This window comes from Leptonychotes weddellii, chromosome 2 (genome assembly GCF_054177405.1).
Source record: "Leptonychotes weddellii isolate Sample4059 chromosome 2, ASM5417740v2, whole genome shotgun sequence".
Lineage (NCBI taxonomy): Eukaryota > Metazoa > Chordata > Mammalia > Carnivora > Phocidae > Leptonychotes > Leptonychotes weddellii.
In genome coordinates this window covers 127,292,641-127,311,234 of record NC_138370.1, presented here as the reverse complement: position 1 = coordinate 127,311,234, position 18,594 = coordinate 127,292,641, and the positions used below count along the sequence as shown (strand labels likewise).

Below are 18,594 nucleotides of genomic sequence, written 5' to 3'. Positions count from 1 at the left end.
ACAACATGCACTCCAGGCAAACGAATTTTCAGGGCACAGCAGACTGATGTGGCAAGCAAGCCTACCAGATTGAACCCCCTGAGCCCATATGCTATATGAAGCAAACCAAAACACAGCTGGTAGAGTTAATTTTAGGCTTTCTGACCTTGGCAATGTCCTATCAATTTGGGAAAAGCAGCTTTGATAGGTTCAAAAAGGACCCTTCCTCCTACTTCTCCCAACACAGCTGCCTGGGAAAGTGACTACATGGTTTAAGTTTAGTGGGAAAAACAATTAATTATGGCCAATAATAAACTTGACAGATCGAGAAATTCAGTATTTATTGAGCAAGTGCAGAGTCCATGCAAGAAATCTTTTATGATTTTTGTCTTATGAACTAAGATTCTAACAATTGTACTGAAAGTAACACCTTCTAAAAAGTTCTAAAACTGGCTTCTCGAAAACAAAAATCAATTTCGAAGTCATGGTGCTTCAAAACAGCAAAAGTGGGCTGACAATGATAAGAGGGTTAGTAGTTTTATTAAACTATGCTGTTTATAAATATAACAGGAATTTTTTTTTTTTAAGATTTTATTTATTTATTTGAGAGAGAGAATGAGAGACAGAGAGCATGAGAGGGAGGAGGGTCAGAGGGAGAAGCAGACTCCCCGCCGAGCAGGGAGCCCGATGCGGGACTCGATCCCGGGACTCCAGGATCATGACCCGAGCCAAAGGCAGTCGCCCAACCAACTGAGCCACCCAGGCGCCCTATAACAGGAATTTAAATGCAAGGAGTAAATATGTACTATTCATTTCTGAATGCACAGGATCCAATTTTCTGAGAACCAAAAATAGGTAAGGTCCCTGTAATATACGCTCACATATAACATGGACTTTTCCTTCCTGAAACTTATACAATTTTTAATTTTGTTTTTATTTATTTTATTGCCTGTATTTCCCAATGACCTACAGGATTCATAATTTTTTTGCTCCCAGAGGCCATAGTAGACGATAAATACTTGTTCAGTGGATAAATGATTTGCATCCCATCATTGTCTTAAATTTAATATTCTGCTGCACAACCTCACCTTCAAAAGAATGAACAGCTTGGGAGGGTATTGGGAAGATTTCTTCTTCAGCTATAACACATTAAATAAGCTTTGTGTTTTGATACTTTATGGCTTTTAGTGATAAATGAATGCACTGAGACACACCAAGTTTCATGAACCAATCTTTTATACTTCCATTCTTTTCTATTATATCAGAATAATATGTCCTTGAGAAGCATTTATAACCATACACTGGTTTGTGAATAACCATACATGGTTGTTTTTAATGAAGCAAGGTACAGAATTAAAATCTGAAGAGCATTAATAAGGGTTAGGTTGAATTGCTAGGTATGTTAAGTGGGATTGTGTAGCATGCCAAAATTCATTTAGGATATATTCATTCTAATTTAGGTCATCCTGGGAATGGGGAGAGGGAAATGGGCTTTACTGAATTCAAACTGTACTTATTAGCTATGTGATTTTGAGCAAGTTAAATACATAACCTCTTAGCATTAGTTTCCTTACCTATAAATGGGGGAAGTAATACCTAACACCAACTGTATGAGGCAGTGTAAGGAATAAATTACATAAGGATAAAATATATGAAAAGCTTAGCAGAGTGACTAGACCATCAGAAATATTCAATATATGGGGGCGCCTGGGTGGCTCAGTCGTTAAGTGTCTGCCTTCCGCTCAGGTCATGATCTCAGGGTCCTGGGATCAAGCCCCACATCGGGCTCCCTGATCGGCAGGAGGCCTGCTTCTTCCTCTCCCACTCTCCCTGCTTGTGTTCCCTCTCTCGCTGTGTCTCTCTCTGTCAAATAAATAAATAAAATCTCTAAAAAAAAAAAAGAAATTCAATATATGGTAGCTATAAAAACAATCTTATGAAATAAACTAATTAGATGGAATAATTACCACATCAGTCTAGATGTTATGTAACCAAAATACTGCTGCACAACAGAATGCATTTTATCAGGTTACTAAAGATTTGTTGCCCAGGTATACCTTTTCTAGTATTTGCTGTTCAGATATCTATTCTTTCACAGTTAGATCACATTTCTGAATCAAAAGGGATCAGCTACTTAAGAAATATGGAGGCCCAGATTTAGCCACAGGGTTTGAATTTAGTGTTTCTTCTCTCTGGCATTAACAGCATTTGCTTTTACTTTCATATGTAAAAGAATATCTTAATATATAGGCAGAAAAATCTGGCTAATATGAGGGCAAGGAAAGAATGCTCTAGTCCAAAGAATCATTGTCTATAACAGCAAATTTTAAGTTCCCATCATTAATAATACCTTTCTAGTCCTCTTCAAAAGGAGACCTGCTATTTATTTTTCTTTTTTATTATGGAAAATTTCAAAACAAAACAGACAGGAGAGTATAAGGATCCTCGCGTACTTGTCTACCTGGCTTTGACAACTATCAGCTCATGGCCAATTTCATTTCATCTATACTCCTACTTCCCTCTCCTACATTATTCTGAAGCAAATCCCAGGCATAGTATTTCACCCGTGAATATTTCAGCATATATTTATATAACATATGGGCTCTTTAAAAAAACATAACTACAACATCATCATCACAACTGGGTAAATGGTGATCAGAAATCAGAGATATCTGGGAAGAGAAGTAAAGAAAGAACAAACTCAGGGCGCCTGGGTGGCTCAGTTGGTTGGGCAACTGCCTTCGGCTCAGGTCATGGTCCTGGAGTCCCGGGATCGAGTCCCGCATCGGGCTCCCTGCTCGGCGAGGAGCCTGCTTCTCCCTCTGACCCTCCCCCCTCTCATGTACTCTCTCTCATTCTCGCTCTCTCAAATAAATAAATAAATCTTTAAAAAAAAAAAAAATAATTAAAAAAAAAATAAATAAAAAAAAAAAAAAGAAAGAACAAACTCAGATGCTTACAGGTAACACTTTGCTATGTCTATCCTTATTGGGCATGTAAATTCCTTTTTTGGAAGCCCATCTTATGGATTCAAATACTTTTTTTTTTTTAACTTGTAGCAAGAATTACTACTAAACTCCACTCATTGGGCCAGAGACACTTGTGGTATTAGCCAAAGACTTGCCCCTCATGTAGCACACTACCTACACTTGTGAGTTCATTGGCCAACCAGCCTCAACTCCAAGCCCTAACAATGTGCGGGGCTTCAAATACTATTTACTTACTGAGGTCTGCATTCATGCCTGTAGTTCAGATCTCCCTACTCCCCCTTTGCACAGTAGTCAAAACTCTACCTGACATCACTACTTTGATGTCTAATAGACATCTCAAAGCTAACATATCTAAAATGGAATTTTTAGTTTTACCCCCAAAATGTGACTCATATCTTCCCTATTTCAATAAATGGCTATTTCCATTAGTTGCTAAAGCCAAAAATAATTGGAGTAATCTTTGACTCCTTCCTTTGCCCAACCTCCACAATTAATCAATCACCAAGTGCTGTTGGTTTTACCTTGAGATTATTAATTTCTCCTATTATTAATGACACTACCCTAAGCCAAATCACAACTGAGAAATAATTGGACTATTAGAATAGTCTTCTGGTTTTCCTTATAACATGTTGGCCTTCTCTGGTCCATTCTCCACAAGAAGGGAGACTGGTCTTTCCAAAATGTTAATCACGGATCATGAGCTGGTAATTGCTGAAGCTGTGTGATGGATTCATTATATTAATTTCTTCTCCTTTGTATACGTTTGAAATTTTCCAAATTAAAAAAGATGAAATATTATTCAGATTATCTTATTTTACTTCTCTGCTGACTTCGCAATGTTCTTACAATAAAATCCAAATGTCTTGCCTAGGCCTGTGAACCCCAGCCTGCCCTCTGTCTACATGTCCAGCTTTTTTTTTTTAAAAGATTTTATTTATTTATTCATGAGAGAGAGAGAGAGAGAGGCAGAGGGAGAAGCAGGCTCCCAAGGAGCAGAGAGCCCGATGCGGGACTCAATCCCAGGACCCTGGGATCATGACCTGAGCCGAAGGCAGACGCTTAACCATCTGAGCCACCCAGGCGCCCCTACATGTCCAGCTTTATCTGATGTCATTTTTCTTGCTCACTCTGCCCAGGCCATAACCTTTCATCTCTAAGAACTCTTTAAGCTCTTTCTTATCTTAGAGCATTTGTGCTTGTTATTTCCTCTACTAGAAAATGGTCATTCCCTCGCTCTTTGCGAGGCTGGCTCCTTCTCTTGTTTCAGGTCTTAGCAAAAATGTCACCTCCTTAGAGAGGCTTTTCTTAACCACTCCATCTAAATTAGATCCTCTCCCTTCACCATTACTATCATATTATTCTGTCTACTTCCTATCTTACCACAATTTATAACTATCTTGTTTGTTTATATATATATATCCTCATAAATTTGAATGAATGTTTTTAAAACATATTTGAAGGCATACCCACACATGTTCTATTCCATTCATTTTATAGTGTCAATTCTTTGAAAAATTTTAATCATATTCCTTCATAAACAAAGATTTATAAACGAATTAAGATTTTGATCAGGGGAGTAACTTCTTGAAATTTTAAAAGGAGAGTGATATGAAATATGAATTGGTGAAGGTGAAATTGGAATTAGAAACGTCTATTTCAATATACCCCCTATTTGATTCTAAATTTCCCAATGCTTTTGAATCTGAATAATTCTAAGTGACAGCCATGGTTTGATTTAAATGTTTAACCTCTGGAATTATATTCTGTATTATTAACATGACACCTCTATCATTTCTAAGACCAATATATTTAAGTTTTATCAGCTGTTTATTTCAGGCAACTCTCCTTGAGATATGAAAAGAAGAACTCAGCAGGTAGTTTAGCAGAGTCTCTCCTCTGCCCATCATTATCCTGATTCAGTGTCATAGAATTCATCTAAATTGTGTTAGAACATCTAATTCCAATAGAATTCGGGCACCTGGGTGGCTCAGTTGGTTAAGTGACTGCCTTCAGCTCAGGTCATGATCCTGGAGTCCCAGGATCGAGTCCCGCATTGGGCTCCCTGCTCAGCGGGGAGTCTGCTTCTCCCTCTGACCCTCCCCCCTCTCATGTGCTCTCTCTCTCTCATTCTCTCTCTCAAATAAATAAATAAAATCTTAAAAAATATATATATATATAATAAATAAATAAATAAATAATTCCAATAGAATTCATCTAAATTGTGTTAGAGCAAAGCTACATAAGCCAGTTACCAAATCAGGGAGCAGATGGGAACTGTCTGCCAGTCATTTGAAGGATACCCCTGACATGACAGAATTTTAGAACTGGAGGATATCTTACAGATCATGTAATAATCCAAGGCCCTCATTTTAACAGGGGTGAGACTGTTGTTCTAACAGGTTAACTGATTTACTCTTCCCAAACATAATTTCCTAATCTGGTAATTCAAGTTTTACTTTCAGAAGACCCTCAAGGAATTAAATAGTAAATTAGTAGTACCAAATCAAGATCTGGGCTTTTGTCATAAATCCATTATTTTCACTATATTAAGATAAATCCTTTCTCCCCCTTCTTTCCTCCATCTTTTGAGTCTTTAAGTCTTCTCAAATTACTTCAGTGACCTCTGCTATTTCCGAGATAATGTCAAGAATCCAATATTTCCTTCTGTTTAAAAAAAGCGGTTTCATTTACTGACATACTGAACTAATACTGCACAAACCTCTCAGAATATATTTCAGATTGTTACTTCTTTTTTTTTTTTAAGATTTTATTTATTTATTTGACAGAGAGACACAGCGAGAGAGGGAACACAAACAGGGGGACTGGGAGAGGGAGAAGCAGGCTTCCCACTGAGCAGGAGCCCCGATGGTGGGGGGGGGGGTCTCAATCCCAAGACCCTGGGATCATGACCTGAGCCGAAGGCAGACACGCTCAACTGACTGAGCCACCCAGGCACCCCAAATAGCTGTACATTATTCAAGTTTTGTTCAGATACTTTGAAAACTTACTTGTGGATTTGATGCATGTTGTGAATAAAGAAGATGGACATCTCTTGTGTAAAATAAATGGGTACTCGAATTGATAATGTTGTGGTAGGCTGCTCATCAGCGGCAATGCTGATTAAGCATTTATGGGGCCCAAGACCATTATAACCATTGGACCTTCTGCTGCACAAAACATTCTAGAGGCTGATTCAGTATCCTTTATAGAGAGTCCTGCATTTCGGAGTTAAGGGGTTCAGGGCCAGGCTTTATAATCTATTTAAGAATGCTCCACATACCTTGAATATGTCACTACAGCAGTTTTCCCAGCTACTGATGACAGCCTAACTTGCCTGTCGAAACACTGATGGACCCTGACCTCTCGTAGTTCAGGGTTTTAAGATACAACCATAAAACGACAGGGAGCTTGATTTAGACTTTCTCTCTTCTGGCCGAACCACACCCAAACCATTCCAAACACGTTAAACTTCCTTCTGTTTTTATTTACTAGCAAAGAGACTCCATAACCTTTCATCATCCTTTGCGGAACACTTGCAGCGGGCAGAACTCTGGTGGCAATTCCATCCCTCACTGCAGAACCCTGACATCCCAGAGTTGAAGCCCACTTCCTTCCTGACTGCTGAAACCCAGCTAAGCAGTTCGGAGGGCTCTGCCACGACCCCCAACTGGGTGGACTGGCCTTCACTGGCCTGATGGCTCCAGTGTACTCGCCGGGCATGGCCCGGGGCTGCAAAGATGTCCAGAACTTGGCTGACCCACGGCCACAGCGGGAGGAGGAGGGTGGGCGTGCGCCGCTCTCGCGAGAGCTCGCGGCGTGAGGGCCGCGGGGGGCTAGGGGTTCGGAGGGGGAAGAGGAGGAGGAGGAAGAAGAGGAGGAGTACGGGCAGGTGCGGCGAGCAGCTCAGCAGCCGCGGCGGCTGTTCTACGGGGAGCAGGCGTGTGGCCCTTTCCCCGCCTTCTTTTCCTTCCCCTCCCAGTGAGTGATTCGGGCCGTGCGCTTCCCACTTCCGCCCCCTCAGCCTGCCATCGGAACTAGGAAAGCCGAACAAGTTGTGGCAGTCGAGCAGCCGGCGCTCCCCTTCCTCCTCCTCTCCTCCTCCTCTTTTCTCCTTCCCTCTTCTTCCCTGGCCGCTGCCGGAACCGCCGACGACGCCCCGAGGCCTAGAGACCGCCGAGCCCCCCAGCCCACGCCGCGGCCGACATGAGCTTCTTGTTGTGAGTAGCCAGGCCCCGCGCGCGCCGGCTTTGTTCGGGAGACCAGGGCCGGGGGCCCCAGCTCGCCTTGCCCCTTGCTGCCCGGGCCGGGCATTCCAATGGAGAAGGTCTCTGGGAACATGCCCGGTGCGCTGGTGCTGCCTGACGGCTGTCGCCTCCACAACCCGCTTCGAGCTCGCCTGGAGCCCTCCAGCCCCGAAGGAGGCTCATTCTCCCCGGACCCCAAGTCCTGACACACCCCGGTGCCTGGATCTGCATTTCTCCATCACCCCGATTGTTCTCTTCTCTCTTCTCTTGGGTTTGTGGGTTTGGACGCCCAGCACAGATACCACCCACTCCCCCTTATGCCCCCTACGCGTCGCGTGCCCGGTGGCCCTGTCTCCGTTTCACTTGCCAATTGCATTTTTCTGGGTCCCAAGCATAGAAAATCGGGGGTTATACTTTTCCCTGTCACCCCAGCACCCCTTTAACTTCCCTCTTAGGTTTTAGGAGTGGAAAGTTGGGGTGACAAGTCCTGTGGATATAACACCCTTAATGAGGCTGTTTTCGGGTCGGGATCCCATGGGTCTTGGGGTCTGGAGCAGCTCCTTACTTCCCCGAGGCGCCCTTCTTCCCAGTGTGCTCCCCTGAAAAGTACGGGCTTTATCTTTTTAGACAACCACCAAGTAGTCTGAGTATTGTGCCCCGGGGTTGATTAGGTCCGCTGGGGAGTTGTTTTGCAAATCATTTGTAAATGCCGACTTAACGTCACATTTAGGGCTGGTCATTATTTCATTTACTTAACCTTTATTGTAGACGAGTTTGGGGGGATGGGCAGAAAGATGGGATGGCCAAATGGGGGTATGGAGGCAGCAGCCAGCCTCAGGTCGTCAGTAAACAGGACATTACCCCCTTGGAATTCCTCTTTTGAAAGCTTCGTTGTGATTCACCTATGTTTAAATCGGTGGTTAGAAAGCTCATAAAAACTCAGAGATTGAAACTCGCACCATATACTCCTTTACTGTTGTGGATAGAATAGCATTTTTCTTCACAACAATAACAATAGCAGTTCTGTCCGATTCTCCCACCTGTAATTTTTAGTCATCATGTTGGCACTTGGATCCTGAGAATTTAATTAACTCTTAATTTCACGTGCTCAGATGTAGAATATTAATCGTTTTCAAGCATTCAAGCAATACTGAGTGATCACAGAAGGCTAACTGGCAGGCCGAATTGCTGTTTCTCATATGCACAGGAGTCCTGGCTTGTGTCACCCTGCCTAACGTATGTGAGTTTGTGAATCTCTTTCTTAGGCACATCCTAGAAGTTGATTCTGAGTTTGTCATGTAGGTAGTGCTAGATGAGAGGACTGGGTGACTTCGTGAAAGACTTTGTTTCCTATTTTAGATTGAATCAAGATACCCAGGTATCTCAGCTTGAAGCTTCTCATGTTGACTATATTTTACATTGCTGATGTTTGATTTCTTCAAGAGTTTAAAAGCTGTCTTCAAAATAGCAGTGTAGGTGATGTCCATGACTGCTGCTGATGGGCTTATGTCTCTTGGAACTCATAGCTAAATTGGTTGGAGCAGGGAAGAACCATATTTGGCTGAAACTAGGGGATGGAGAAGGTTTTGGTGGTATTTTCTGAATACAAATAGAATAGTATCCTATTTTTACATGGCTCAGTATTTAATAGTTACAGAAATGCAGTGGACAAGTTCATTTCTCCTGAAGCATACTAGTTATATAAGAAAAATCTTGTCATAATGAATATATATATATGGCACCTTAGAGGGTTTGTACTATTTGGAGCACAATTTTGCAGTCGGGTCTCATGTAGCAGTTAATGTATTCCCAACATATTTAGCCGTTGTGCTTGACAATACAGAAAAGTAAATCCAACCTTCCTGGTTTGGGGTTTTGTACACCAGTAGTTTAAAATCTAAAGTGGAGACCTCATAGATAGAAATAATTATTATCAGATGTGAAAGAACAAAGTTTTGGTTATTTCATATATATGTTATTTGGTATAGCTTTCTGAATATTATTTCTCTACCAGTAGGTAAGCAGAGAAATTAAGAGTTGCAGGTTAGGAAATAAATATAAATATTTTCCTCTAGTTCTTGGAAGCCTACTTGTAAGGCTACTGTGAGTGGATGGAGCTGAGGAATGTTTATGAAGGTGCTGACTCATAACTCCTTAGGGCTTTAAGACAGAAGGAAAGAATTATTGATTAAAAAAATCATTTAATGTGCCAGGCACTGATGTTTGCACTGGATATCATTTATGAACAAAACCAACAAAAATTCCTGTATTAGTTCAGCTTATGTTTTGGTAAGTGACCATAAACACCGAATGTCAGTAAATTATATTACATGGTAGAGGATGTAGGTGCCATGGAACAAAGTAGAGCAGGGTAAAGAGGTTTTTTTGGATAGGGAGATGAGGTAGATTAGGTAATCTCCAGAGGATGCCCAGATAATCAGCAGCAGTGATACCTTTTGTAGCTTTTGTACAAATGCTGAGAATAAACTTGTATGGCATATGTAGATATGACTGGGACAAAGCTTTGGTTGTGCTGCAAATTGGCCTTTGTGTATCTTCAGATTAATAAGCTAAACTCCCAAATGTACATAGGGAAACTTCACAGGAACCTAATTTAACTTTGTAGATTCAAATCTTTAAACATCCTCAGCACCTGCTGTGTGCTAAGCATTGTGCAAGATGTGGGACTCCAGAGTGGTAGACAGTTTATAAATAGTCATCTGTAATAGATGCAGTACAATCATGGGGGGGGTCTAAGAATACGGAGCAATTTGTTTTATTTGGGCTGGAGGAAGGCTTCATGAAAGAAGTGATGGATAGTTAATGGGATGTATAACAAGCGTTCTCTAAAAGGGTGTGGGGAACTGGAAGATTTCAGTCAGAGGAGACATCATAGAGATACGAACTTGGTTGTGAATTGTCCATTTTCAGGTTTGTCCAAGAGGCTGTGGAATTGTGGAGCTAGATGGGATCCATCCATAATATAGCTTGCTCAGCCTCTTAGTAAAATGGCAAAATCATCGACATCAGGTTACTGGTCTAATTATGGGGTTGGGTTCAATCGGAACACAGGTAGGTCTCTTAGGGTTTTTCCTATATGGCATTTTATGCATATAACATTCAGGGAAATTTAGGATCAGAGTGAGTTCTCAACATTCGCTCAAAGTATATTGAGTGTTCTCTATGTTTCTAGCATTTTGAAATTGCTAGTCTCTTCTGACCAGTAGAATTTCACAGAAATACTTGACTTGGAGAAGACCAAGGTATTATTTCCTAATGTAGGGCTACTTGGTTGGAACAGAATTAAAACAAATACTTGTAGTTAACTTTAAAATGGAAGTTGGAGGAAAGGTGGTTTAGGGATGTGAATGAATATAAACCAGGTCTGTTTCTGTATAGGAAGAATCAAAGAGATAGGTTGGGAAAAGAAGGAAATATTTATTGAGCATTATGCTGGGTAACTTCAGTTTATCTTTTCTAAAAAATAGCAATTTAGGGACGCCTGGGTGGCTCAGTCAGTTAAGCGGCTGCCTTCGGCTCAGGTCATGATCCCAGGGTCCTGGGATTGAGCCCCGCATCGGGCTCCCTGCTCAGTGGGGAGCCTGCTTCTCCCTCTCCCTCTGCTTGTGCTCTCTCTGTCAAATAAAATCTTTAAAAAAATAAAAATTAAAAATAGCAATTTAGGAAAGGAGATGTAGCTGTGTTTATATGTCTGTCTCTGTCACCCTCTCCTATCTTTCCCCCCACCCCCAGGAATCCCAGTATCTTTGTTTTAAGGCAAATGAGTTGACTGATGAGTGCTTCAGCATCTTCACCTATGAAAGGAGTTAATAATAATGTTATCATTGGGGCGCCTGGGTGGCTCAGTTGGTTAAGCGGCTGCCTTCGGCTCAGGTCATGATCCCAGGGTGCTGGGATCGAGCCCCACATCAGGCTCCCTTCTTGGCGGAGAGTCTGCTTCTTCCTCTCCCTCTGTCTGCTGCTCTGCCTACTTGTGTTCTCTATCTCTCTGTCAAATAAATAAAATCTTAAAAAAAAATAATGTTATCATTAATAATAAATCTTGCTAAGTACTTGCCATGTGCCAGGCACTAAATGTTTTAAATGATTAACTCAGTTCAGTAACTAGCAGGAACCCTAGTAATTTGTTCAGAATTATGTAGCCAGTGATACAGCTGGGGTCTGAATCCTAGCGGTCTAGATCCAGGGATTCTGCCTCATACTGTTGTATCTGTAATTGATAAAATTATATAGAAAGATAGTATTCAAATAGGTGTTGATTTTAAGAGAAGTCTCTGTTCCCAGGTATTAATATTTCATACTCCTGGGACTGTTTGTTAAGGGTCACCAAGAATATAATGGTAGAAGAAAAAAATATATAAACTTTTAAATTTAAATAATACTTTAAAATTATTTTTGACCTCCATTTTTAATGTAAAAATAATACACATGTTGGAGAAATCACAATATAGTGCTAAGAAAAGGAAGAAAATAAAAGTCACTCATAATGATTACACCTTCCAAAATAATTGTTATTTGTATTGTGTCATACAGTTTCCTCATCTTTTCTGCCATGTTTCTACCATATATAGATGAGGTTTTTCATTTGGGAATTTTTTATGTCAGTAAACATCATTCAGCAACATCATTTTGAATGGCTTTTGACCAAGTGTTAACAGTTTTGTTGCCTGACAACCTGATTTAATATGTTACGTTTTTTTGAGGGGGAGAGGGCATAGAGTAAGTGTGGTCATCTTTTTAGAACTACAGTTTGGGAATTGTAGATATTTGGCTGGCTTTAGTTTATTTTTCCTCTCTAATATAGGATTGCTTTTGCTTTACATTACTGAATGCAAAATAATTACTATGTGATTACTTTTACCATTACTGACTTTTTTCCCCTCTGTATAGTTGCAGAGTTTTTGTACTCTGGATTTTCTAATATACAAAAGCACATGTAGTACATCTTTTCAGCTGTATATTTGATTAGGAGGTATTGAGGCAGAATAGCTTTGGGTTACTTGAAAAATATGAAAAAAAATGGTACCTGTTAGGAATGTTGAATTAAGTCCTACAGAGAATTCTTTTTAACTCTCCTTTTCTTTCCACGTTTCCATTTTTTAAAATTGAGATATAAAAAAAAAAATAATAAAAAAATAAAATTGAGATATAATTGATGTATAGCGTTGTATTAGTTTTCCTCTGTGTCAGTTATCTAACTTAAGGCCATCTTTTATAGAGCATTTAGTTAAAAGTGTAGCTGTTAAACCTATTCTTTTGCAGAAAGTAGTTTTTAAATTTTATTTTGAAAGATTTTTGAATTTTTAGAAAAGTTACGGGGCGCCTGGGTGGCTCAGCCGTTAGGTGTCTGCCTTCGGCTCACATCATTATTACGAGGTCCTGGGATCGAGCCCCGCATCGGGCTCCCTGCTTGGCGGGAAGCCTGCTTCTCCCTCTCCCACTCCCCCTGCTTGTGTTCCCTCTCTCGCTGTCTCTCTCTCTCTGTCAAATAAATAAAATCTTTAAAAAAAAAAAAAAGAAAAGCTGCAAAGAATGGCACAAAGAATTCCTACATAGTTTTTATCCAGAGACCCTATTTAGTGTCATCTATTGCTCCCATAATGTTATCCTCAGCGGAAGGATCCAGTCATGAATCACACCCATTTTTGTTCTGCAGCCTTCTTCAAACTGAAATGTTTCCTTAGTTTCTCCTTGCCTTTCAGGACCTTGATATTTTTGAGGATTATAGTCCATTCATTTTGTGGAATATCCCTCAGTTTGAGTTTGTCATGTTTTCTGGTGGTTAGACCTGGTTCTGCATTTGGGGCAAAAATATCACAGAAGTGTTCCGTGTTTATCTTACAGCTTCTTACCAGGTGCATGTAATGTATGTTTGTCCATTATTGGAATTGATCCTTTGGTTAAAGTGTCTACAAAGATTCTCCAGTGTGAAGTTATTATATCTTTTTTTTCCTCTTAGTAATTAATATTTTGTGGGGAGGTGTTTTGAGACTGTGTGACTGTCTCATACCTCATTTTGTTTTCATCCAGTAGTTTTAGTGTTCACTGATGTTTCTTGTCTAAATTATTATTATGATGGTTGTCTGTGTTCTAATTCTGTCATTGCTTTTACATTTATTATTTGACATTTTTACTGAGAACTTACTCTTCCTATTTATTTATTGATCTATCAGTGTGGGCACTTAGATTCCTGTTTTATTTAATGAGTTATAATCTATAACTATACTTAATTTTGGTGCTCATAATATCTGTTTTGGCTAGTGGGAGTCTTATTCAAGCTGGCTTCTATGTCTCTCTGCTTCTCTCTGTCTTTCCTAGCTTTCTGGCACAACCAGATATTCCAGGTTTATCCTATACTTTCTCTGCCCTATCCCTGCAAATGGTCATTTCTCTAAAGGTGTTGGTTCTGTTCATTGAAAAATACTATTGAGAAAACAGAATGTAGGTAATTGGTATGCTCATTACTGCAGATATGTTTCTGCTCCCAGACCCTCTCAGTGGACAGTGCTAGAAAACAACATTTCCACACACATTTACATACATAGATTTTTTTTCAACATTTCCACACACATTTACATACATAGATTTTTTTTTCTATCTGTATATATTGAATGAGTTCACACTAATACCTGCAGTTCTGAGCCAAGTAGCACAGGGTTCATCCTAGCCTTCTCCCTTTACATATTTTTTACTTTGTTAGTGAAAAGCCAGGCTCCCATAATCCTCAACATAATGTATTTGCTCAAACCACTGTATATAGCCATTCTCCTAACCCTTCCTGGCCACCCTTCTTGTGGCATGGGCCTCCACATGTCATCCACGTCTCCTGAACATGTGCAGGCCCCTGCTTCAGCCATATTACTGCTGAAAGCAGTCTGAGACTCCACTGTGTATGGTATGGGTGTGACAGTAATCTAATCTTTTCTCTATGAATCCTGTGTTTAGGATACCTCAGATGGTGGGAGGATTAGAGATACAGATATGTGAAAGGCCTAGCTCAATAAATTCTAGTTAAGTACAGCAGTGATACCTAGTTCATTATCGATAACTCAGCAGTGTCATGATTGCTAGTATCTGTTATTATTTTTTATTGACATAGTCATCATTTCTGATTACTTAAATCATAGCCAATTTCTGTAGGTTTATAATCATATGTATCAGTGCTGCTTTGATTTTCTGCAGTTAGAACTTAAAAGCAGGAGTTTGAAGGTAAGCAAATATTTGGGTAATAGTTTATGTCATAGCCAAGTAGCCTTATTATTTATGAAGAAAAGTTTGAATTTTCTTTTATTGCTACTATTGTTTTATCTTTCAGCCTAAATCCTTTTGTTCTCAAATTGAAATTTGATGGAAATAGTTCAGTAGTTGTGGTTTTGGGTATTAGAGAAATATTTTTTGTGTGTTTCTTTGTAGAAGTAGGTAATGGTATAACAAACACTTTCTTGGGACACCTGGGTGGCTCAGTCAGGTAAGTGTCTGCCTTCGGCTCAGGTCATGATCCCAGCATCCTGGGATCGAGTCCCGCATGGGGCTCCCTGCTCAGTGGGGAGCCTGCTTCTCCCTCTCTGCCTGCCACTCCCCCCCCCTCCGCTTGTGTGCTCTCTCTCTCTCAAATAAATAAATAAAATCTTAAAAACAAAACCCAAGTGCTTTCTTAATATTCAGTGTAAATATAGAATAATTAAGTAGAAGCAGTAGGGGTGAAAACCTTTTATGGCAACTTTTCTGGTTATCTTGGTGCCTAGATCATGTTCCAGACAGAGCAGCAACATGGCCTCTTTGCTCTGTAGAGAATCTGTTTGCTTGTTAGTGCCCTATAGCATTAGATTTAACTGCTGAAATAACTTTGTTTAAAAATTCCCCATGGTTATAGTTTTTTACACACACATGCCTGGTTCCATTCTCCTTAACTCTTCCCCACATCCTGCCAAATGTTCAGCTGGCCCTCTTATTTTCAACTCTTAAAAATTTCACTTTTGAATCCGTGAACAACAAACCGATTTGACAAAGCCAAATTCTCTCAACTGGAGCACAGCTTTGTTTTGAGGACTGATGCTTGCTTGTGTCTCTAGTCTATTGTTAGGGACTCCCAAGGGGGTCTTAACAGTCAGCCTGTTTACCTTTTAATCAATCCTTTGTCAACCTTGTCAATTTTTGTTTTTTTGGTTTTTTTTTAAAGTAAATTCTACCTCCAACATGCAGCTCCAACTCTACCGACTGAGCCAGCCAGGTACCCCAACCTTGCAGTTTTTAATTTGGGAAATGACAGGTTATCAAGAACAAAAATAAAAGTTTTTTTTTTTTCTTCCAAACTACAGGTACAGCCAAACTGTTCCAAAAAGTACAAAGTACAATTAGAAGTTGCTAGACATTTGGGAACCAAAATGTGCCTCAATTGAGATATATTGATTTTAGCTTTTGCTTAAGTGGGAACATAATTTGGATGTTGGGACTGTATTCTCTCGTGATAACTCTAGGTTCTAGAGATAACTTTTTTTTTTTGACAGAGAGACAGTGAGAGAGGGAACACAAGCAGGGGGAGTGGGAGAGGGAGAAGGAGGCTTCCCACAGAGCAGGGAGCCCGACGGGGGCTCGATCCCAGGACCCCAGGATCATGACCTAACCCGAAGGCAGACGCTTAATGACTGAGCCACCCAGGCGGCCCAGAGATAACTTTATTATTATTTTTTAATGCCATTCAACATTTAGAAAAAAGTACCAATGTCATTTTATAGCAGCATTCGGAAGAAAGGTTGCTGTTGGCTCTCTGGGGACAGAAGGCTACCGCCAGGACTAAGGAGATCAATATCTCTACATAATTATAGCTCTTGATAAATCTACTTTAGATCCTTAAAGTGTGAAGCTTTGGTATCACCTAGGAGCATGTTAGAAATGCAAGATTCCAGGCCTGAAACCTTGAATTAGAATGAATTTTAAGATTCCTAGGCACGTTCAAGTTTGAGAAGCTTTAGATAATAGCAAGTGGACGATGCCTGTATATTGAGTTAACTGATTCAAAATAAGGTGAAGAAGAAAAATCCTTGAGATTCAATATAGCACTACCTCGGGGCGCCTGGATGGGTCAGTCATTGAGCGTCTGCCTTCGGCTCAGGTCATCATCCCAGGGTCCCGGGATCAAGCCCTGCGTCGGGCTCCCTGCTCTGTGGGAAACCTGCTTCTCTCTCTCCCACTCCCCCTGCTTGTGTTCCCTCTCTCGCTGTCTTTCTCTCTGTCAAAAAATAAATAAAATCTTAAAAAAAACCCAAACAGGGCACCTGGGTGGCTCAGTTGGTTAAGCGACTGCCTTCGGCTCAGGTCATGATCCTGGAGTCCCGGGATCGAGTCCCGCATCGGGCTACCTGCTCAGCAGGGAGTCTGCTTCTCCCTCTCCCGCTCCCCCATCTTGTGTTCTTTCTCTCTCTCACTCTCTCTCTCAAATAAATAAAATCTTTAAAAAAAAAACCAAACAAACCCAAATATATATATATATATATATATAGCACTACCTCTGTTCTTGGATACATTCTGTGAGTCCCTGACAGATTCAGTGCTTGACCAAACTTTAGTCAGGCTCTTGAACCTTCTTCTAGGCTCATCTGTGCACTTATAAAGTTTACTTTCAGCAGGAACCCTGCTTGTTCAGTTTAACCAGAAGCCCCTCCCCCAATTTCAAAATCTGATTTAGCTTCGTCATCCTCCACTGTCCCTCAGGTGATGTTTGATCACCTGGCCTGTCTTCAGCAAGAATCCCATTAGGTCAGTTTAGCCAGAACCCTCCTAACCCTGATGTTTTCTCCTAGTAATTTTCTGTCCACTCATCACCATACCCTGCTCTACTTGCTGTAATTCCTTGCACATGCTGTATTTAGATTTGAACCCAATCTCTACCTGTGCTCCGCCCCCCTAGTGTAAAATCCCATTGCACTGGTTCCTATATCTATCTCATCGTTCCTGAATAAAGTCTGCCTTACTGTCTTTGACAATTGTCACTATTTTTTTCTTTTTCTTTTTTTTTTTTTTAAAGATTTTATTTATTTATTCGTAAGAGACAGAGATGGAGAGAGGCAGAGAGAGAAGCAGGCTCCCAAGGAGCAGGGAGCCCGATGCGGGACTCGATCCCAGGACCCCGGGATCATGATCTGAGCCGAAGGCAGACGCTTAACCATCTGAGCCACCCAGGCGCCCACTATTTTTTTTCTTTAACCACTGTCAAGGAGGTTAAGTCCCTTGGTTGTCTTTGCTCATCTGTGATTATTTAAATTATTAATTAAGGTTTTTCTTCCCTTCTGGACTGTAAGTTTCATAGGGTTTGTCCACTGTTTTATTTCCCAGGATGTTTGGACCACTTTCTTCCTGCAGTTCACTTGGGTTTTTCAGGTAGAGACTGGAGTATGCTGGCAGTGGTTGGCAAAATCCCAAGGCATAGAGAGCCTCTGTGATACGGTGTTTCCTTATCACACCAGCGTCATTTGTGCCTTCCTTCCATGTCCTTCCCCACAGAGCCCAGCCATTTTATTTGCATTTCTTTTTTTATTTTATTTTTTATTTTTTGGAGGCGGAGGGGCAGAGGAGAGGGAGAGAGAGGGAATCTTAAGCAGGCTTCACGCCCAGCACAGAGCCCTGGCAGGGGGCTTCACAACCCTGAGATCGTGATCTGAGCTGAAATCAAGAGTCGCATGCTGAATCGACTGAGCCACCCAAGTGGCCTGATTTGCATTTCTTTCAACATGCAGTTCTCCCGAGTCAGCCTGCCTTTGTAAATGCTGTTCCTGTTCTTCTGGCTGGACTGCCCTTCTCCTTCCCACCCTCATTTCTTTAGCTCAAGAGCCAAGTCTTTTTCCCTACCCTGTGCCCCCTTTTCAATTTGTTGGATACCATTTCAGATTCCTTCATATTCCTTATTATAGCCCTTATCAAAAGGATACTGTAATTGTCAGTTTTCAGGCCTTTCTTCTTCATCAGAATGTGTGACCTTGCAATTTCAATTTCAAAAGCCGTTTTTAAATCTCTTCCACCTAGCACAATGCCTAGTGTATATTACATACTCAGTAACAAAATTTTTTTATTTTTATTTTTTATTTTTATTTAAAGATTTTATTTATTTATTTGACAGAGACATAGAGAGCACAGATAGGCAGAGTGGCAGGCAGAGAGAGAGGGAGAAGCAAGCTCCCCACTGAGCAGGGAGCCCTGTGTGGGGCTCGATCCCAGGACCCTGAGGTCATGACCTGAGCCAAAGGCAGCCACTTAACCGACTGAGCGACCCAGGGGACCCCCAAAATTTTGTTAAATCAGTGACATTTTCAAGTATTTTCATGGTCGTAGGTGGAGGTGTGAGTATTCCTTTTATTCTGCTCTAA

At 40.8% G+C, this 18,594-nt stretch overlaps 1 protein-coding gene and 1 non-coding gene across 4 annotated transcripts in view; one reads left to right on the top strand and one right to left on the bottom strand.

Moving 5' to 3' along the window:
- Positions 1 to 3,030: 3,030 nt before the first annotated feature.
- LOC115939405 (small nucleolar RNA SNORA62/SNORA6 family) lies at positions 3,031 to 3,181 on the bottom strand. The gene has a single exon (XR_004074217.1). It is a non-coding gene; the product is annotated as a small nucleolar RNA SNORA62/SNORA6 family (small nucleolar RNA).
- A 3,616-nt stretch (positions 3,182 to 6,797) lies between these two features.
- The window catches only part of MOB1B (MOB kinase activator 1B), a 66,081-nt gene continuing 54,284 nt past the window's right edge, over positions 6,798 to 18,594 (top strand). For 2 of the 3 annotated variants that reach the window (XM_081812309.1, XM_081812312.1), the window contains exon 1: positions 6,802 to 7,186. In XM_081812309.1, coding sequence (XP_081668435.1) covers positions 7,173 to 7,186 — 14 coding nt within the window. In that variant the 5' untranslated portion in view covers positions 6,802 to 7,172. Of the gene's footprint in view, positions 7,187 to 18,594 lie in introns of all 3 variants that reach the window. The other variant, XM_081812310.1, reaches the window with a different exon arrangement.